The 22,043-nt window shown below is 40.6% G+C and overlaps 2 protein-coding genes across 2 annotated transcripts; one reads left to right on the top strand and one right to left on the bottom strand. All coding sequences in view use genetic code 11, as the record gives it.

The window, feature by feature from the left end:
* Nucleotides 1–1,580: 1,580 nt before the first annotated feature.
* EGR_00857 (Repressor of RNA polymerase III transcription MAF1) lies at nt 1,581–3,553 on the bottom strand (the record flags this gene model as incomplete). The annotated part of the gene is made up of 6 exons (XM_024490106.1): nt 1,581–1,632; nt 1,967–2,083; nt 2,415–2,536; nt 2,776–2,988; nt 3,063–3,258; nt 3,471–3,553. 6 exons carry the CDS (start codon nt 3,551–3,553, stop codon nt 1,581–1,583), a joined length of 783 nt encoding a protein of 260 aa, XP_024355509.1.
* A 1,277-nt stretch (nt 3,554–4,830) lies between these two features.
* EGR_00856 (ADP-ribosylation factor) lies at nt 4,831–15,698 on the top strand (the record flags this gene model as incomplete). Its single annotated transcript, XM_024490105.1, has 5 exons — nt 4,831–5,049; nt 5,087–5,285; nt 7,747–7,914; nt 14,709–14,834; nt 15,547–15,698. 5 exons carry the CDS (start codon nt 4,831–4,833, stop codon nt 15,696–15,698), a joined length of 864 nt encoding a protein of 287 aa, XP_024355508.1.
* Nucleotides 15,699–22,043: the final 6,345 nt, after the last annotated feature.

Genomic DNA, 22,043 nt, shown 5'->3' with positions numbered 1-22,043 from the left:
TGCAAACACAAAGACCTTGTGTGCATGCATGGATCTGTGTGTGTCAAAGCATCGCTTCTAGGCGTGAACTGTTATCAATTTCTTTCCTTCCGGTTCTCTATTCTCATCTGTTTTGGGAACGAGATTTCACAGAAATGTAGATTGTTTTAAGTATCATTCATTTCCTCACTGGAGTCTTAGGGAACGGTATTGCATGACTATCGCATGTGACAGCATTGCCCTCTTCCAACTGGTCATTTTGCCTGAATGTCTTGTCGTTTGAGCACTCAAGATGTCTATATGCAGGATTTGAAGGGTAACTGGTTTGAGACTGCATAACTTACAGATTCTCGGTCACCGTGTTCGGGTCCTTCTTCATAGCTTTAAGATATTCGAATAGAATCCCGACATCTTCGAGTTGCCGTGAGTTTTTCCCGGTTAAGGTCGATTTATTGTTCTAGAGAAAAGATGAGACCGTGTTCGTACTTGGACATTGTTGATCCTGCATGGTGCACGAAGGAATCCAGTATTATCAGCTAAGGCTCACATTGTGACTGAAGGTATCTCCTAAATGGACATTTTATCACGTTCTTGTTGTTTCTACAGGTCGGCCCTAGCTGACATTGACACCCGAAAATTGCTTGACCCAGGGTAAAATTGGCATTAAATGTGGATGCCATTATTCGCGCCTGATTTATAAAGAACAATTAACACCATTTTAATAGAGGTTTTCTGCTGTCTATTTAAACTTCCGACGAGTACGATTACACTATCAGCGATTTTAAGAACGATTCTATGCCAGAGACCCAATTCAGCTGGTATTGCGATGTTTTCGAGCCCGTTTGCTTACGAGAAATGTCACACAGCATTCTAGGTAGCAAACCGCCTGCTTCATCATTACTGGACAAAAATCACTTTTACGGAATTAGCTGAGTGATTACCTGCTGCAGGTATGGTGGACGCAACCAAGAGTGCAGATTTAACCAGCGGCCTACAACAGCAGCTAAACGCATCAAAGAATACCCAACTTTGAACAGGAATGCGATGCCTTTCCAGGGTCAGGCGTTTGCATTGGATAAAAATGAGAGTACCTCAAACCAATCATGATTCATAACCCCTGTCGCAACAGATAAAAAGATGATTCTAACAGCACCAAATTACAAACTCTCCATGCGCCCCCATCACCCCAGTAAGTCAGGTGGACCAGCACTGATGATTTGAACCGTCACACCACCCGTGTAGTAAGCACCGCCGAAGAAAAAGGCAATCGCAGATAAGTTCATCCAAGATATCTTCTTTAAGTAACTGGCTTCTCAGCGTATTGGCCTCATTTTCTATTACAAATAACTATCCACCAAATTCACTATTAGGTCAAATGAGTTTAAAAAACGCCGTTAATTACTTCCACCTTGTCACTACAGAGTTGAAAAACGACTATCTACTGAACTAAAAATCTGTAATTAGGTTGGTGAGTACAACTGTACAGAGGGGTGGGAGGGGGGGGGGGATAAAAAGGCACTATGAAGCCGGCGAATTTTCTAAGCGTCCCAAAGGAGCAAAAGGCGGTTAGAGATTGCTTTCCGTCTCGCGACTGTAGCCTTTCAAAAAAGGTCTTGCATATCTTCTTCATATAGATCTTCCACTGGCGGCTCACTAAAAATAAAAAGATCTTCAAGTATGCGTTCAGATCTTGTTAGTGACAGGTGTCGTGTGACCAAGGTATGGATAATGATATACAATAAGAAAGTAGCAAAATAGTAAAACGGTGAATCTACGTCAACACAAAAGCAGTTCTTTTCCGAAATGAAAATGGGCCAGTGATTCAGAGTCCCAAAACCGCGAATCACGTGTGGGCCTCGTTCACATGATAGGACATGGTTACAAGTTCTAATCACTAAAAACTGGCCCTGTACAATTTATGCTTAACCGAAGAGTGCAATTACATTGGTAATTTCACAAACCACACCAAGTTGCACAAAAGACTTACTTTTGCACACAAAGTGAAAAGAATAGGATGCGCCTTAGGCTACGATTAAAGAAGAAGTAGTTGAAAGAAGCAAGACTTCGCCCACTGTATGGGTCCGTTGAGTGATTCGGCTTGTAGCTAACAGGAAAAAAATGAAACCAGTTACTTTTTGGCAGAAATCAACACTCAAATGGTTAACAAAGTACCAATGCATGCTGCAGCTGAATCTTTTCCAAATGATAACTTGGTGTATCACTACGGAAATGATGTCTCTAAACATTAATCATACATGATTAAAATGTGGCTAGCAACTAGCTAAAAGTCCAAGTTACAGTTGGCTAGGCAAGTTCCACTTGGCCAGACTTTACAAGGGTGGTGATTAGGCATGATTTGGAAACACTTCAGAGTATAAGAATGCCACTACAGAAAATTGAATGAGCAGGTTTCGGAGGCAATTTTAATTTCTTACCTGTAGATGACGCATCTATGAGGCAAAATCTCTACATCAATCGCATTCCACAACTTCGGTGCCAGAGCCTCATATTTGTCCACGTAAATTGAACATAAACGAGAAATATAATTCCTCACAACCTAAAAAACGGTTTCAAAGACACCGACTGAGATCTTCCAACACGAAAAAGAGAACAAACATAGGAAACGTAAGCAGAATTGAAAATATTGCGAATACAAGGGTGATGGCATTAATTTATGTAGGGAAGTACGGGCAATAAAGAACAGGAGACATAATACAAGTGAAAGCTCGTTAATAACATCATCGGTGTAGCAACAAAATTTTAATCCGTGTGTCCATAGAGGAAGTATTTCCTTACTGCTAGCTCCGGCTCAAGGCAAAAATCCTCGCTGCTTGTATTCATGAAGTCGTAGGTGGAGTCGAAAGAAAGGGTAATGGTGCTCATCAGGCAAAAAAGTTCCCTTGCAGAAATGAAGGGATGTGGAGGCTTTGGCTGAGAATCAGCACCATCCCCCTCAGAGCAACACGACGTGGTTCGCGAACGGCTTGAAGACTGAGGATTGGCATCAGTCTTTAAGAAAACATTAAAAATCCAATGGAAATGTTGACCTTAATGGCTGAAAAGAATGTCCCGAGTGAGAGTACCTCAGCTTGAGAAGTGCTCATTTTGAAGGTCTCGCAGTCAAGAGTCTCACCAGTCAGTTCACGAAAACCTCGAAGAGTTCGTGAGGAACTCAATTTCAGATATGATTCCTGCAAACCTTCGGCTTCTAGTCTGGCAAGCAATTTCTTAAATTGACGTTTCTCTTCTGTCACCATTTTGCAAGAGTAACTTTCCAGCCTGTGAATTTTCAAAGTAAAATTTGGTTTGTTAGTTTTGATGAATCACTAGTTAAGCTAAATGTTTTACAGACTGCAAAACAAACACAAGTAGGTCATAAAGCTGCTCAGTTGTTCATCGAAGATTATCCAGGTATTTAAAGAATCTATGCTTATTAGACGCAAGGCAATATAGCTTTAAATAAATAAAACCTTCGACGATTTCACACTTACTTGACATCGAGAGCGTACCTCCGACTGCCGCGTGAAAGCTGAACAGTGAGCGTCTCGAGTTCTAAGTTGTCCAGCAATTTCATCAAGCACCAGTTAGATAGATTTGGTCCTCCTACTTCGAAAGTGTATTGAAAGTTGAAAAACAAGAGCGAGCGTCACTATGTAACAAATAAGCATAAGAAACTCCGCAAACAACCAAAAAGACTAAACGAGAACTTCAAACTTGTCTACACCCAAAGTTCAAAAAGGTGCCGGCAAGCCAAGTAGTTAAAACATGCTTTCCAAAGTATGATACCCAGCGTTAAAAAATTGCTGAAACAACCACATGTAAGTATAAAGATTTAAAAAACAAAATTACAAAATCGTCTGCAGCTCAGCGTTACTTTGGTCATAATCACTGTTGGCAACCGAAAGTAAATGGGATAGAGGAAAACACATGCCTAATAGCCAGCTGATGTTTCTCATCTGCGCGTACGATACATGCAAGACATTTTTGCTATGCAATTTTAAATGTTTATCTTCTGGTAATTTAGAGTAGGTGAAAATTCGGGAAATTTGTAGCTTCGATATCGTTCTCAGGTTTTGCAATAGATGACCCCATTAAGCCGCAAACAAATCGTTGAGGCAAATTACATTTTTTTTAGCTCTAAAAAGTTGCAGATGTTCGGCAGAACATATACTGCTGGTACACATAAGTGTAATGGGATGGTGGTTTATCCCTCGGTACTGGTGAGGCACCACTTTTGAACCTTTAAACTAGCCTTCTTGTACCTCGCTAGGTGGGCTGGCCTTTGGGCCATCCCAATAGCCTAAACACCCTCTCCGTGCTGAATATACATATTCGACCCGAGTATTGCGTCTTCTCTTGCCCGCGTAATCGGAAGCAAGGTTGAATATCGTAATTGCAAGGGTTCAAAATATTGTTCTTCAGGTTTCCGTTCATCTGCAAGATTTTAAGCAAACTTCCCGTATTAGAATGGCTTCATAACGCACTAAGCTGAACAGCAAAGCATTTTCGTTAAATTTGAGGCGTCAAGAGGAGTTGTGGTTACATCTTAATAGCATTGCAATGCCAAAACTTAACAAATTAACAGAGAAGTCTATATATATTTCTATCTCTTTAAAGCAAGGATATGGGCCCTCTTGAATATTTGCATAAACAGCTTAATGCGCTAAACTTTTAATTTTTTTAATTCTCAGGAATTAAACAGCACGTTTTGATCTTCTTTTTTTATTAGTTGCTTTTAACGTGCCGGTTAGTGCAGCGCTATCCTGAAGGCCGGGTCTGATCCCTCAGGTGTTGGATTCCGGTTTTTTATACGCACTGGAGTTCGTTTTAAATAAACCTGCTTTTTGAACCATGGGCAAGGCGCTTTCCAAGTTATTTGGAAATAAGGAAATGCGGATATTAATGTTGGGTTTAGACGCTGCGGGAAAGACTAGTAGGACGACGTTTTTATTGATTTACCTTCCAGCTATTCTTTATCGACTAAAATTGAATAACGCCGTCACGACTATTCCAACTGTGGGATTTAATGTTGAAACCGTTTCTTATGATAACATAAGGTTTAATGTTTGGGTACGTTGTTGGTTATACTTTACTGTTTTGTTTTAAGGATGTGGGCGGTCAAGAGAAAATACGTCCTCTGTGGAGACATTATTTTACGGGAACACAGGGTTTGATTTTTGTGGTAGACAGTGCTGATAGGGAGCGTATTCGCGAGGCTCAAATTGAACTTCATAGAATAGCGAACGATCGTGAGATGCAAGATGCTATCATCTTGGTATTTGCTAACAAACAGGATCTTCCTAACGGTTAGTTTACATTCCTTACTTTTCCGCTCCGAGTGGGTCATGGCACTTGCTATGATTGCTAAGTGCCCTGAATTATTCTTAGACGTAGTGGTTTTTCGTGCACCCCTTATATTTCATTGTTTACTTTGGATTGTGCTTTCGGGCCCATTTGCATTGTATTGAAGGAATTCCATCGTGTTAATTTCTGGTTTATTTCCCCAAAATAATTTGGTCACCAAACCACAAAGTGTTACTCAGCTTTGTGCTTTCACATCACTTTATGGTGCGATTTATGTTTATGTTTTCGTGCATTTGTCTTCCGGGTATACCTGCAAAGCAGGTATACCATGTGAACGGAAGTTTCCTCTTAACGCTATATAACTATCTTAATCTAGAAGAGATTGAGATCAGTCAGTTTTTTGGCTGATATTTGAAGAAAGGATGCGGTAACAGTTTTTGTTGACTATTTATGTTCTGATGTTTGTCAATCGACCGTGAAGTTGTATGGGTTTCATTTGGAAACTTCGTGTCTCCTAGACGATATTTTTGTAAAAATGATAAAACTGATGAGGCAGTAAAAAGTTTGTAAATCTATAGCATTGTTGTTCAGCACATCGGTCAAATCGCGCCTGGTGTTAATGTTGAGATAGGTGAAAAATTGCGCGGTTGGTAGGTGCTTAAAAACGGCCTAGTTTTTTAATTTGTGTGGCGTTATTCTCCCTACTTTGCTTGTACCAATATCGTTCCTAATTACCTTTTAATCTCAGCTGCGATAATCAGTCCGTAGTAATTTTCGGTCTCATCTTTTTCTCATCCGTCTCGCTTGAATGAATTAGGCATACGAATACTTAGATTACATACCCTGTTTACGTTCGGCGTGACAACTTGTACTGATTTCTGCACAAACTTCGCTGTGTCCACTGCGTTGTCTTGAGCAATATTTCACTTAGAATATTTTGTTATCTTTACTTCCGGTATTCTTCGCCTCGGTTTTAATTATTCCCCTAGATATCTAGCAGTCGCGTCATTTAAAGCCTCACGCTTGCTCGCTGTTTTGCGTTAGTCATCGCACACTGGTACCACTTATAGCCTTATTCTTAGAAGTTGACTGGGCTTTTCAAACGGTGACTTTTTATTAAAACAATTGGATTTGAGTTAAAGATTTCGACCCTTTTTCAGTAGCATTTGTCACTGGGAAATAGCCTAACTTTCAATTAATTGATTTGGTGGACGTTAAGATTTGCGTACGGTAGGTGCTGTCTGGCTTTGTACAAAAGTTCTGTCAAGCTTTGTTACCTCTATACCTTTTTTGGATGTTGGCGCCAAGTCACTTGTTTGCGAAGTCGAGATTCATCTGTTCTGACAGTGATTTCAAGCTGCCTCCGTCTTCGAAATATCTGTAAAATTTTGGCTTTGGATTAAAGCTTGTCTTCTATTGCGGCCTGGGCTATTATATTGTGCACTCTGTGAACGCCAATATTTGATCTACTCTGGACCTATCCCCATGCATCACGTTCATTTTCGTTAATGAGACTGACTCATCAAATTTGGTCCCCTTTAATGATCGTTTTTGTCATATTACCCATTTTATTCACGCAGTGATGCGTATAGTGGTGATTTTCTTTACACGGAAAAGTGCGACATGCTAACTTCACTTTCGCGAGAGAGCTTTTGTAGCTTAAACTTACGATACCACTGAATTTGAAGAATTTGACGGACTGATGCTTCTTACGAATTCCGGGCAGCGCTAAACTCTGCACACTCATTACTACGAAGAAATGTTTGCTAGTCTGGTCTTCAGACTTTCATCATCTGGAGTATTATGGTTTTCAATTCTTTTCCATCACTGTGCGTGGTAATCCATCTCCATTGTGACGGTAAAGTGCTTTTTTGAATCCTGTCCGTTTTCAATGTACCTAACGGTGGCAGGTGTGCGCGTCATAGTTCACCGTTTGGATTCTTTGGATGTAAGCGATGATTATCAGAACTCGTCGCAATCTGTTGAAAAGAACCAAAGTGTGTGGATGGGTAACAGGGATATCTACGTTAGTTCTTCAGTATGTAGGTATTCATCGAACTCTAGAGCATGCATGCGCTGACTTATTTTGAAAACCTCCCATAGAACCTCCTTTTAGTCTGCTGGGACGTTATCTTCTCTGATGTTTCCTTGTTATCTTGTCCGCTTGTCGAACGTCTTTATATTGCTTAACTTTGACGAACACTTTGACTTGAATGAAAGTTTAGTGTGAAGGTATGCATTTCTCGGATCTGATCTTTTCGTGCACGTGGACTCTTCTTAGAACGGTGTAGAAACCTCCTCTTTTCATGTACGCCTAGTTCTGTATACATGTCTCGGTTTTCAACTTGACGCGAAGCCACACCTTGTCCAAATCATCAGCCCCACATTACACATCTCGCATTCAACCCGCACACGTGCATGAAAACGACCACGCAATTTGGCTCCGCTGATGGGTTGATGCAGGCGCACGCGTAGGCGTTCCCGGTGCGCTGAGTCACATCAACGTGCGCATGTGCGTGTCGGGTATTTGGCCCCGCCACTACTACGACTGTCGTCCCCTTTCTTCTGCGGGCGTCTTGTGGGCGAATGAGCCGTTTGTGGGCAAGCTCCGTTTTGTGTACACGCACGTAGGTATGCGGGAGGCTGAGACGTGAATCGGCCATTTTGCATGAATTCCTCACTTTTTTACTCACTTGCGCCATCCATCGGTGGGCTCGAGTACAGCTTAAGAAAACTGATGCAGTAACTATAATCATGTATGCTCTGGACATACATCTTGTTTGATTACTTGGAGAGGCAGAAGATATTAGAGCCAGAGCTATTACCACTCCATATGGCCGCGTATTCTCCTCTCGTAGCAAATTCGATCTTCATTAAGTGCATAGAATCCCCATTCGCCTAATTGCACCATCTACTTTATGCCCACTTTTTCTTACTTTCTTGGAGCATCCGTGTTGTTTAATCAGACCAGGTTCTGCTGCATGCGACAGTGCTATCTTCCTGCGGTAATTTCTTCATCCAGTCTTGAGTCGTTTTAAAAACGTCACCATGTTAATAAATGTAAGGAATTAGCCTTTCACGTCTCGGTCATTATCCTTGTTGCGAAATTCACTTTGGACCAGTATTGTAAATATCATGCGGCATTCACACTTAGCATTTGTGCTAAATATGTGGCGCTGATTTTTCTGTGACCTTTCTTACGTTCCTTATTTACGTAGATAAAGTAGGTTCTCAAACTAAGCACTCTGAGTACGTATAGGGTGAGGTAATGGTAAATGCAGTAAATGGGTTGCTCCTGCGGATTCTAAAATGGTATTTGGCTATGTGTGCGATGGTGTTAATTGTCGCTGCTTTTAAATGCATAAACTCTGTTCATGCTGAATTAGATTTTGCCTTGATGCTTATATAATTTGATTTCATCATAAGGTGAAAGTGAAATCGCAATTCTATTGGATTCGGATAAACCACTTGTTGTCAACCTGACTATAATGTGAAACAGTCTGGCATGATAATGTTGATCTCGCGTACATGGTTTTATGTCATCTGGAGTGCTTGGTCCAACAGCGTAATATTCTGAGCTGAACACAATTCAATCACATACAATGCTTATTTGACAGTTTGGAAAGGCACTTTAATTCATTTGAACCCTTAAGTTGTACGCACAACGGTGTGCGAACACAGCATTGTTCAGATCTGCGTTCCTTATTCTTGTCACTTCATATTTCTTCGTCATCTGACGTCTAGCTTCAATTAGTCGTAGTCTTTAAACCCAAAAGCGACTCGCAAGATGTCTCTTGCCATTTGGAGAGGAAGCACTTGGCGGTTTAAATTTTGTATTCCCTCCGTGTCGCGCTTGCTATTGACACGGCCCTCTCTATCTTAAAGTGCCATTGCTATTTGCGGGGCACCTCATAACATTTAAGTTTATGATATCACATCGTCCGTGCAACGAGTGAGTTTAAGTTATTTCAACCTGGTTCACGAGGATAATGTTTTGCAAAACCAAAGTACGTTCATTCCTCACAGCGTCACCCCATTGTCTGAGCGTCGGTCTAAAAGCCTGTGACGGAGACTTCCCCTGAGGGTGATTTTTGTTTATTTTCGGAATATTAACATACAATTCTTCCAAAAAGTGTGCTTACATTAGCATCCTTAAAGTTGCCTTTCATTTCCTCCTCCGAAGTAATAATACTATTGACGCTTTTGCTCTGTATTTGCATGTGTTGGAATGTTATTTTACTCTCTTTTGTGTGCCTACTTTTTCGGGGAAAGTGATTCTTTCATGTCATAGTCTTCTTAGGCGTATTCAATATTGGAAGAGGTAAACAAGTAAGTCGCACATTAACTGGATATAATAAACCGTGAAGTTTATCAGTGCTAATCGCTATAGGCCTCAAATCACCGCTTACTCGTCACTCTGCGTAACCTTTGATACTGCCGTGACAATGTGGTTGCGTTCAAGGGCGTAGGTCAAAATTGGCACGTTAAGGTTGTTGCCAATGTTTCCACAATGTGTTTACCTTATGCGCATTTTTATTTAGCGTCATCCACACTCGCGCACGTAGTAAGGTACTGTGGCGAACCATGTACGCTTTTGTACACCACACACAGCCATGTGACGTGATTTGTTTACGCTCTCTTGTGAGTTCTCGTATTCCAGCACTTTTTTACCTCGATGCAACAACTGGGTGTAGTGGGGTTTTTTGTGCTAAAAGTGCCCTAATTTCTTGACGCAGCCAGCAGTCTTTACGACGTCCGCCAAATTCTGCTTTGTAAAGTGGCGTTTAGTGATTTTACCTCTGCTCACAGACACTTGGAATGACGTGATGGTAATCTGGCTCATGCCGTAGACAAGAATCATTGGGTTGTTAAATCCGCTGATCAGACGATTGATTACTGTAAATCTTAGTTATTTTTCAGCAGCTGTTGATCTATTGTGCTGTGCTGGTCGCACAGTCTGATTTTAGCATGGCACCCAATAGTTATCTTATGGCCTATATTTGGCTTTCCAACTCGCTCTTAGTGCTGAAGTTCAGAACTCCCACTTTTCCCTATTTCAATCGTTGTAGCTACTTTTGAAAAGGTAATCTTAAGAAGTAAACTACGTTATTTGCAATGATTATGGAAATAGGTTCACTTCCTCGGTTCCATGGATGTTTTCTTGCGAATAGAGATACGGTACGAAGCATTGTCCTTGGGCATGGTCTTGGCTACTGAAGACACCTCGAACGTGACGCTTTTTATGTTGATTCGCTAACACGAAACAGTGATTGGAATGCTTCGTGCCCTTAATTAATATATCATTCGGGCGCTTGATATCGTCTGTCCCGTTCTGGTGCAGGATCAGTGGACTGCGTCGACACTTGTTATGGCTGGGAAGTTCTGTGTTTGTGTGACCTGGATCTTATCGGGCCCCAACCAGCTAATGAATGATTAAAGACTTCATAGCAAATGACTTTATCTACCGACGTTTGAAAGCAGGAGGAAGTACGATCAGTGCGTACGTGCCTGAGAGGCGAGTACTGGAGACCCTCAGAGTGTAGGTCTGAGGCCGAGTGTTCAGTCAGTGACTTCATTTACGTGTAGTTATAGTAACTGTTTGACCTTGGTCTTCAAGCGCTTATCATTACACTTCAAGTACATCCCTGCTTGATATGAACCAATTAGGAGGAAGCGAGCAGGATTGCATCTTTTTGGGAATGTTCCGAAATTAGTCATCCATTGGAACCTCTGGGAAATTGAATTTTGTGGTGTTGGTCAAATAGCCGGTGAGGACTGCACTTAGGTTGCTTCTTATTTCACATGGTTAGGGCCGCAGTAAATGCAGTCGGCAATTTCATTTTAATAAATTTGGATGAAGAGGTGCCTTCAAGTTCCGGGATGTTCCACATCAGTAATTAACATGGGGATCGCGTTCAGACCGCTGTTCAGGTTTATAAGCATGGAAGCTCATTTTTCTGCTTCCACGTATTATCAGAATGGGCTTCATACCAGCTTTGTAGGTCTACAGTTTTTGGCCCAATCGTCTCTGCACGCGAAGTCGATTTTTGTTCGTAGCCTAGGGGTGCGTATTACTTTGATCCGCTTTGCTTTTCGCCTTAGCTATGACTCCACAAAATAGCAGTGAAAATTTGTTGAACTTGTTTATAAAGTCAGAGAGAGCTGTTGTTATTACTTATACACAATTCTGACTTCGTGGTGAACTAGTACTACCGAGCATGAATTCTTGGAATTCCCTGCTTCTACTTTCTTTTTGAGACCGTGACAGGTGTACCATTATGTTATTTGAATCATCTAGATTTTCAACATTCCGTCAAAATCCTAACCATAATTACTTGACTAACGTTTTGACGATAGTTTAGGGTCGGTGCACCAGTGATTCCCTCCGGAAGAGGAGTATGGATGTAATGCAAAAATATGTTTCGTCCTCTCTAAAACTAGCAATTCAATGGCTTGGCCAAACGTTTTGCCAATATTCCAAACATACAATGAACACACTAAATTGCATAAAATTAGGTCAAATATGCGATTCGATTCTGCAGTTAAATGCGATTACTTGGCGCCTTTTCATTAATTCCTTTTTTGGTGTAATTATCGGGGTTGCAGTCCTGCCTTTAGCCCAAATTCTGAATAAATAGTTTGACATACTTCAATTCAAGGTTATCTGTCTTATGAGCTTAGGAGGGCACAATCTCCGTTTTTGAATTGAGATTTTTATTGTACTGAAAGGCTAAGAATCGTGCTAGAAGTCTGCCACGTTCAAAGACAGCACTTGAAGCGTTGTTTTGTTCTTTTTAACTTAACGTTATGTCATGATATATTTTCCCAATTTCCGATCGAGAGAAAATATTTCTTTTAACTAAGAAATACCGTAGGAACTGGGTTTGCTGAACGGGGAAAACTGCCATGTACTAATAACCTTTACCTATTTTTCTTGCTTAGATTGAAAGTTTTGCTTAAAATTTATCCCTTGAAAGTGCGCAGCTAAGCCAATAATAACTGCGACAATGCAAAAAAGCAAGGATGTACTTTTCGAGGACCTATTGTAGTAGACGCCACTTTATTTGCCACCTTTAGCTACCTCAATCAACCCAATTGTAACCATGGCTAGTAGATGGCCTAACAACTTTAAGAAGTGGAAATAACCCTATTCACAGGTGATGGCAGGGTACTTGCCTTGCCGCAGAACACACAACACCTGGTTTTCTACCATTCAGCGGAAACATTTCCCCAACATTCCTATCCATTGGATTTGTCTGTAACGTTGTCATTCCTGACGTCTAGTTCCTGTTTCTGAGATCTCGATTTCTTGTTGTATTTTATTTCCACTCTTATAATCATCGAGTGACTCTTTTCGCCTACAAAATCTCATTTTAAATGCGTTATATTCAATGGAGTTCTTTGTTAGAGTTTGCGCACTTGCATCCATGTCATTGTGCAAAAGCTACTCTTTTCTATCATCTTTCACCATTTAAGAGCATGTGATTAATACGATCAGAATTAGATCTTCATGTTTATCAGTTGGAATGTCTTGGAGTCAAAATTATAGTACCACCTCATCATCTGAAGTTAGGCATACTTTTGCCTATAATAGAAGCCAAACAGCTTGAATTTTGAACCGCATACGATTCACATCAAGTACGAAGTTAGTAATGCCGGTTGATGTTAGTTGAGTCTGGCTCATTTATAAAACATCTTGCGGTTAATCTGCGAACATTTTGATCATGGTTTCCCGTGCGTAGTAGTGCCACGACCAGCGAATCAGGCTACGAGTGAACAGGCCCCCAAGTCTTCAAATCAATGTCAGTATGCCTGTGGATAATTTGCTTGCCGATCTCTGCGTTTTGGTCTCCGTGATACCCGAGGCCCCTTGAAGTTTCTCTGACTTCCCCCCCCGAGCGCCGTCTGTCACGGTTTTGGGATATTGTAAATTAAAGCCTCCGGCTTATCCTTTTGCCAACGCACTTACCAAAAGCTGCCATTTATTGCCGTTGGAAGTAGTATCCAAACTTTCAATAAAACAGCGCAATTCACTATTACTTTTAAACCCTCTTTTTGTAAACTGGGAAAGGGCTTATGTTAAGCACGTCGCTTTGGTTGGTTATGGTTTTTTTCACTTCCACAATAACTAGTTCCCAAACAAGTCATTCCACTGGATTGGTTAATTCTCCCACGAAAAACCAAGACATTATTATGTTAAAAAGGGGCATCAATAAAAGTCCAAAGTCTCGAATGTCTTAATTTATTGACGAGGCTCGATTTAATGTGTTCTTAGGCTTGATACCATCTAATTGTGGTATTTATTTATCGACAGTATTCGAAGCATGATTGAATTTATTTTCTTTTGGGGCCATGAGGGTTCGGCCAAGATCGGCGATTATAAAGCCGAGAAAATTGATCAGTTAAACAGGACCGCCGCATCGTATCGCATCAGGCGAGCGTGAAGTTTGTGGAAGTGTACCTTCAGAAGGTATTTCTGACAGATGCCATGCCCTTAACGCCATTATTCACGGTGGTATTAGTTTTGAAGTAAACATGTGGGGTTTTGTTAATACCACGTATGCTTTGGATGAAGCACTGACAACATTTTGGTTGCAGTAATTTTTAACATCTGCGCAAGTATTTGCACAACTATTCTTTGTTTTCTGGGCTGTTCTGATGAACGGAGTAAGGTGGTAATACTCTCGGCCGTTGGAGGTGTGTACATGATCCTCAGGTCGCCCCATTTGCTGTGACATCTTGACGATCACCGAGGTTTAGTGACAATGCGTCATCCCCTTGACTCTTCACCTAAAGATGCAATTGTCAATACGTCTCCAATGTTAGGCTGAATGCTGGTGAATTTTGTTAAGGCATTTTTGAGAATAATTTCTCACTTTTACCACACACCCTTAAACTTGTTGACACTATGTGGGCGTACTTATGACTGACGGTTGCTTCAAGTAGCTGCAACGAAGTGTGGACGTGGAATATATCCCTCAGAGTGTGGAGTTGTTGTTTGAGGGCTATTGACAACTCCTTAGAGGTTAGTTATCCTAAAATCATATTTCTAATTTTCCCCCTTGAAAGCATCGTTCAAGCCGTTCCAAATGTCTTTATTTGACAAATCTACTTTATTGTGAGTTTCCAATCTAATTCAGTTTGAGGTAGCCGTGATAGGGTGTCATCTCTTCTGATTTTGTTAAATATTCATTAAATCTGGTTTTTCTATTGCTACTTCACCACCTTGATGAAGTCTACAGTTCTCAATTTACAAGGAATTTTATCGCATTAGATCTCCAATCCGCATATTCATTTTTGTAAACAGAATATTTTCCACCTTTGCTTTGTTAATCATAAAAATTTCCCAATTAATTTTGCTTTTTGTGCATTGCCTACTTATATCTATTTAGTAGCAATAATCGTATGTAAGAGTCTTTTTACAGCGATGAAACCGCATGAGATCCAGGAGAAGCTGCGACTTACCCAATTCCAAGCGGGTCGCGTGTGGTACGTACAGCCCTCCAATGCAACAACAGGTGAGGGTCTGAAGGAGGGCCTGACCTGGCTCAGTAGGAACCGAAAGCGATAAACTTGCTCTCTCCACCTCTGTGATGCCCCCTTTGGATTCTCCTTATCTCGCCACACCCACTGCTGTCATCTCACCATCATTGCCACCCCCGAATCTCATCCTTGTGTAATTTAATAAAGCAGCCAAGTGGTTTCTCCTTCGGAGTCTGATTTCATTTCCTTTTACCTCTTCACATACAAATACGGCCCCACCCACAACACTCATCGCTTATACGACCTTCTATTGAATCCATACATTTGTTTCGGATTGACCTCGTTTGCGTTTGAATCACGCTCTCTCCCTCCTTGTATACTCCACGTTTCTCTCCTCTCATACTCGTTTACTGCCACCACCACCAAAATAACATCATCTTATAAATGTGCGTGCGTTTCTGTACACTGTATATTTTATGTATGTATGGTTTCATTACCTCTGTTCGTCCAGCTACATTACTGTTGCCAATTCTGTGGCAGGTTATAGGTTGTTTGCATAAAAAGCTGTGCTTTGAAATACCTTTTTCTTAATTCTTTTTCGGGTCTCGTTTTCACAATGTGATTTTTGACGAAATTGGCGGGATCTTTCTTAGTAGGCACTACGATGGTAGTAATAGTCTTCGCCTCGGAAATACGGCTTCAGTCTTTACGATTGTTTAAGGACCCTAAATGGCTAAAACACGGAGCCATTCGCCATGCGTCTTCGTCACTTGCTCACAGATTGTGAGGCTGGGCATTACAACTCTTTTGTCAAGTGCAGGATTGAGATGAATTCCCCCCTGTGGTGTGATTCAAGCAGATCTGAGTTACGTTATGGTTTGAGTTGTCTAGAGGCTCGCTATTTCAACACTGCAAACGGTACATCTGGGTAGTCAGTTGATGCTCGAAGGAAAATTAGTATTTCTTGGCTTTCTTTGCCAGCGATGCTCCATTTATCACTATTTGATAGGCACATTAGAAAGTTACATAGTCGAAGCAATACAGGTGGAACGGTTGAAGTCGTTACAAAGTGCATCCAAAATGAATTGCGGTAATCGGAGGGATGCAACCCTTGTTTTATCTTCTTGAAGGTGATGGACGAATTTCGAAACCGAGAGAGAAAACTTTTAAGACATGCAGAACAATGCTTGAACATGAATAAAGCGGAGCAGCATTCGCTCAACCCGAGAATTGCAGACCTGGGTCCTCAGACGAGGTGTTTTTAAATGCCTGATTGAGGACTGAAGATTTCTGTTCGTAACTAAACAGTTTGTTGTAAGTTGAGTTTCTTCGTGTAATTCTCAAAATGGGAATATGAAACTGAAACTTCTTGGTAAATTTATGCAATTAACGTATCATATCGGGTGGTAGCAAGCATAAGGAGTTGCGCAAACTGTATATTACGTAAATGCACCACTGCCATCTTATGTGTCTGAGAGATGTGATCGAGAGGAAGGGTTATTTTGTCGGTACGTAGGGGTAATAAACCACTCAAGTGTAGGGAGGGTACGGAACTAGAAATTGCGCATAACATTTAGAGAACTTGTCACATTCAAATTCGAGTTGTTACTTCCTTCGGCCTCGTTCTCACTAAATATCATTAGTACGGTTAAGAGGGAAATATCCACCGTAAATTATGTACACTCTACTCATTTTTGTTAAAAAATAGGTAGCAGAAACTACATAAATAAATGCGCCGCAGTCTTTTCCTAATGGATTGATTTTAGCTATCCCTATTTCTCGATGAATACAATTAACTTCTATAGAAATCTTGAAACACCTCGATAGGTTAAGAAGTAGATATGTTTCCTAACACCTCTATTTTCCAAAGTTCTGCTACTTCTCCTCCTCGCCAGTGATCTTGTATCTAGCCTAAATCCCAATTTTGGGACCACATTTTGCAGTCAATCCAAAAACTGTTGCATTTTCGAATAACACTCACTAATGTAACCATACATCATCGTGGCTTGCCTTTATAACGATAGCGTAACCCTTACACATGATATCAATCACTGCGCGAAGGAGCCTTCCTGACGCTTCACTGGGTGAATGGACATTTATGCGAAGTGAATGCAGAATTGAAGCCCCAATCAAGACCTGCTAAAAACAGGGTTTAAGGTCTGTTTATTCATTTTGAAGTGTCGATAGAATCGGAAGGGCACAAATTAACTCTACAACTCCATACCCATGAGACATGCATTCAACGATCTTACAGTCTACAAACAAACTCATTCGGTTTGTTACCACAAAAATAAATTGATATACTCGATCCGCTGCTCACTAGCTGCGGCTTCTTCTACTGGAGACTAAATACTACCATTACTCCTTGAAATCCTAATCCATTTCAAAAGATCGTTTTGTAGTTATGTGTCAAGAGATGGAAATTAGGGAGAATATATTTATATCGGAGAGGATATAGATCTTTTTTCAGAAAGGAGGTAGTTATTTAGTTTAAAAAAGTGCTTTAAACGATAAACGCGTCCTTAAGTGGTGGCTAACAGGGGTGCACGTAACGGTCGGAAACGTCTGTCCTCACGGCACTTCTATTTTTAAGGTAGTCTGAATGCGTGGGCGAAATCAACGTGGCTTCTGACAATGGATTCTACTTTTGTTTGTATGCTGATTTCTTAAAGTCCACCATTAAAAGTCTATTGGATTAATAATACCCTAGGGGGCAGAGACTGTTTTAGACGTGAAATAGATATTATAAATATAAAGTGTTCGGAAAAATAACAATTCTAAGTTCGCGAGTGTTTAGTACATTAAAGTGAAGAAATTGGGAAAAAACCATGAATGTACAAAGAAAAGCTGATTTATTACAAATAATCATATCTAAGGTTAACGAAAATCTTCCTCGAGTTGTGAAACATCTTCTGTTAAATTGCAGCAGAATTTTCCCAAGATTCGCAAAAATTACTTTAATGATTTACTAATAAACTTATGAAAGCCAGAAGGCGGTAGCGATCATCAATCAGATTAGGAGAAATTTAGCATCTTAATGTGTACTAATTATGTTTTACTATAGGTGATTGGGCCATTCTAAAGAGAATGTGTATTCTCTGGTATTTATAAACGTCAAATTGATAGAGTGTTGGGCCTTTGTGCGACGGCGGTTTTAATAACCACAACTTTATTTTGAATTATAACGTTATTTGTAGAGGAAAATAGACCCTCATGTAGAAACTGAATTCAAAACTTGTAATTGGCATTAAACATAATAAAATAGAAATCGCCTATGGGGAAATGGATGTAGTGCTCGCATGCCACCATATAAGCAAAAGATTCAATATTTTAAAAATTAGTCTATCAACTCCCCACTGCAAAGGACAGGAGATGGAACACCAAGTACTCATTTTCTCAATGAGGAATAGCGTTTTGGGCAGTTGTGGAAATTGAAATGAAAGTCTTTCATCAAAGCAGGTGCAAGAGAAGTAATAATAGTTGTTTAAAGAAATGAGATGAGGTTTGAGCCCATTTAATGCGCATAAAACATTACCGCGATAGGTATACGTTTTCTCCAGTGTTCAGATACGTGTATGCCTTTCGGTCACTCGTGTGCGTGGGCGCCTGGCGGCGTGGGTGGAGGAGGCTTCCTAGCCAAGTTTTTTGTTCCTTCACAATTTATATTGGTCGGGGTGAATGATACGTTATCACTCATTTCGTTACAGCAGAGCCTTCCACTCCACTCCGTTCCTTGTCTATAGAGAGTCTGCAAATTGAGATCATTCTCCCCATTAGATCCGATCTGATTTCGCTCACGGCGACGTTTGCTTAACAGTTTCCCTCAACGGCCTCCTTCATGCTTGCCAAATACTAGCCTCTATCAAGACGGTTCGCATAATTTTCAATGCGGGAACTCCTAACCATCCAGTTTGAGCTTCTCATGAGCCTTACTAGTTTTGGAGGTAGTAAATGGCCGCATGAATTGAAGGTGGCATTTTAACCCACCAGAACAATGCTACTACTAAGGATGCGTAAATGTACGCACTGGAATAAATAGAGAATAGTAAGTCCCATTACATAAGTTTATTTACCATATCTAATTATCATCAACGTTTGTACAATGCACACTGCGAACACGCCAAAACAAACCATTTTCGAGGGATTAAGTTTGCTGAACTTTTTATGCACAGTTGGTTCCTCCTCAGGAGAAGCATCAGCGCTGGTCTTGACTTAGTCCCGAAAATTTAGGATAGCTCGGACGACTAGAGGGGAATTTGGACCGACGTCGAAAGGCACGTGAGTCTTCAGGGGTGCCTTCAACCGGTCACATCACGAGTTTGGTCTATCAGTCTATTTTTATGAGGTTAAATGAATGTTGTATTTTTAGCTCAAAAGATAATTCGCAGGATGCTATAATTTTATAGTCCGCTCATGATGTAAAATACCTTTTGTAGAGTCCTTAAACAAGCATTTTCGCTTTTGAGATTAAGAAATTTATGCACAACCTACAATACTTGTCCCATCGACCAAATCACCAAGTCGACGGATTCGTAAAGTTTAGCATCAAGAGTCGATTCGAGTTCACTTCCAGCCCTACAAAAGAGGGCTCATTTAGTTTCAAAGTAAACTTTACACTTCATCATTTGCTTTCTCTAGACATTTAGAGTGAAATTAGATAATCATTTTAAATCAGTTTTAAGTGTGTCTCCATAAAGATGAACTTATTATCCATTCTACCGTCTGACCACACTGGTATTATTATTTTAAATCACTTGTTTAATGTTGTAAAGGCAAGAAATTAGAAGACTTCAAATGCATCGAAAAGGCATGCATCCATCAACCCTCATCCGTTGACTCCGTATGGCTTTAACCCTCCCATTTGAAGGAGTGCTACAAAAGTAGGGCCCAATTTCGAGACTTGAGGCTTGGCTTTGTGGAGTTTTGCTCCTCAAGGTGTCACTTTTTAAATGCCTAAATTCGACTTTGCTAGAAGCTTATTTCAAGCTCACAATGATTTCAGTTTATGTCGTTTCATAACTTACGTTAATTATCCCTCTACAATCAAAAATTTTTAGTATCTAGGACCAGGTTCCCTTGAGACTGGAATATACTGTATTTATCATTACGAGTATGCGGATGGGTAGTCTACGAGGTACTGAGGGGTGGAAGTAGCAGTGATTACCATTTGAAAGCTCATCTTAACCCGACTTTTCTGCTTCCGCATCGAATAAAATCCTTACTCGTTGAGTGAAATGGAGTTGTTGAGTCTTATACATTCACTAGCATTTACTCGACTTTTGACTCAATCATCTGCCTATGAAATTGTTTACTTGTCCCTTCGCTCAATATGTTATTGAAAGCTAAAGTGGATGATAAGCTAAGATCTACTTAACGCATGTGCTCAAATCCGTCCTGCATGACCTAATACAAGTTTTGAATGAAACAAAAACATTCCAGAATGAACAGATCCAAAGTGGAACCATTGAAGTGGTTTTGAGGAGAGTTGGAATTGTGCCGAAGAGCTTACATTTTTCACAAAGAGAGCTCAATGCTTGCCATCGGAGTTGTAAATGACTAATGGATTGGGGCAAAGTATTTTAACAACCCCCAGTTTTTCGCCTATTATTTTGGGCTACATGGGAGTGAGGGTTTCAGAATCGGTTCCGACAGTTTGCGGAAGCAATGGATGTGGAGAAAGCGACCACGTCACTCAGTATAGTGGGTCACGTGCACGTGTTGGCGCTGAGAGGTTAAACGCCAAATTCGTGGGCTCGCTTCCACAACATGTGGGTGCGGGGAGTGGGTGTCTTTCAATCTGACAACGAAGTCGTATCAATGCAAATTTCATTCTTGAGCATCATTTAAGAGGATTGCATATTTCGTGACTCTTTTGTAGCAATGCTTCAATCTTGCCAACGTGACACCGTGTAAATGTTGAGTATCTGGTGCTCCTAAGTCCGGAAATTTGTGGAGCAGATGAAGCTATTTGATTGACCTGTTCTTATGCCAAAGATATGATTATAAACAATGAAGATTCTTCATTGTGAAGAGCATTTGGTGTCCTCGTGATCATTTATTCCACACTAAAGAATGTGTTTCTATAAGGTTTCAAAATTTCAAAACTACTGATTCTTTGTATATGAAATCATCATTGCTGCAAATGCTTAAGATTTTTAATGGATAAAAGAGCGGATCGTGATCCAACAAAGAGTAGAGGACCGATTTCACAAAGTGAAGCTTAATTGTCCTTTGAGAGTGCAAAAGGTGAGTCAATGTTATTTTGCTTTGAAGTGAAATACTGTTTTTCCACTCATACAACGGAATAGATGAGAGGCCAACGGCAGACACCCGTGTTACGTGAGAGTTTCGTAGTAAGGGGAAAGGTAATAAGCACTTTGGTAATGTAGAATAATTGTGTCTGAACACTGCGTCGCAGTGCATCCGAAAGCTTCTATTTATTACTTTTGTCAGTACAACAGTTGCTATTTTAAAGGTTACGTTTTTAGCTAGCATTAGCTCTAATGCGACGGGCGAATGAAGGCAGAAAAAGGCGCAGTCCTCGAAGTATCCATCCACAAACGTCAGTTTGTGAGATACAGAATTCTCACTACTCTTGAAAGATTAATTTATTAGTTCGTCGACTGTAATTCTGGGGGAAAGGCGTCGGGAATGGTTAAGCACACTTTCAGCAGGAATTCATTTATTCAGCAAACTGTTTTCTTATCTAAGCAACGTTAATTCAGTGTGAATTTACACTTTTTTGCAATCTATGAAAGGGGCGTTGACGATGTTCGCGCGACAATTTCGTAGAAGGTAAGCGGAAATTCGGTAGAAACGACATTACGAGGCCACGCGATGTCACGCATTGTAAATGATAAAAATGCTACCAGTTTAGCCGGTTAGAATGGATGTGTGATGCGCAAGATCAGGGGAAGGTACTCACTAGCACCCAGATTTCTAAGAACTGCGATTGTCGAACTCCTCACTACCTTCGTAATGGTATATACTTGGAAAAATCAGGATTTGTGCTTAATATTTAGTTAATTACGATTAAAATGGTTGGCGATTACACTTAAGGCGTCTGTTTAACAACTCCACCAGTCCGAAAGCCGCCCAGAAAGTCTCCTGAATTACCGTTGATGGTCGTGTTGCGTTAGCGGACGACCTGATTTGTTGGTAGTTGGGTGCCTTTTAGCCACTTTGGAAAGCAACCCTTCAAGCGTACCAAACCTACCTGCTTATAAATTTGCATTATTTTGATTAAATTTTATAGCTATAAAGTTAACTACTACACG

This window comes from Echinococcus granulosus (assembly GCF_000524195.1).
Source record: "Echinococcus granulosus chromosome Unknown EG_S00003, whole genome shotgun sequence".
Taxonomy (NCBI): Eukaryota; Metazoa; Platyhelminthes; class Cestoda; order Cyclophyllidea; family Taeniidae; genus Echinococcus; species Echinococcus granulosus.
The sequence above is the reverse complement of the archived record's forward strand: the minus strand, read 5'-3'. Positions and strand labels throughout refer to the sequence as shown.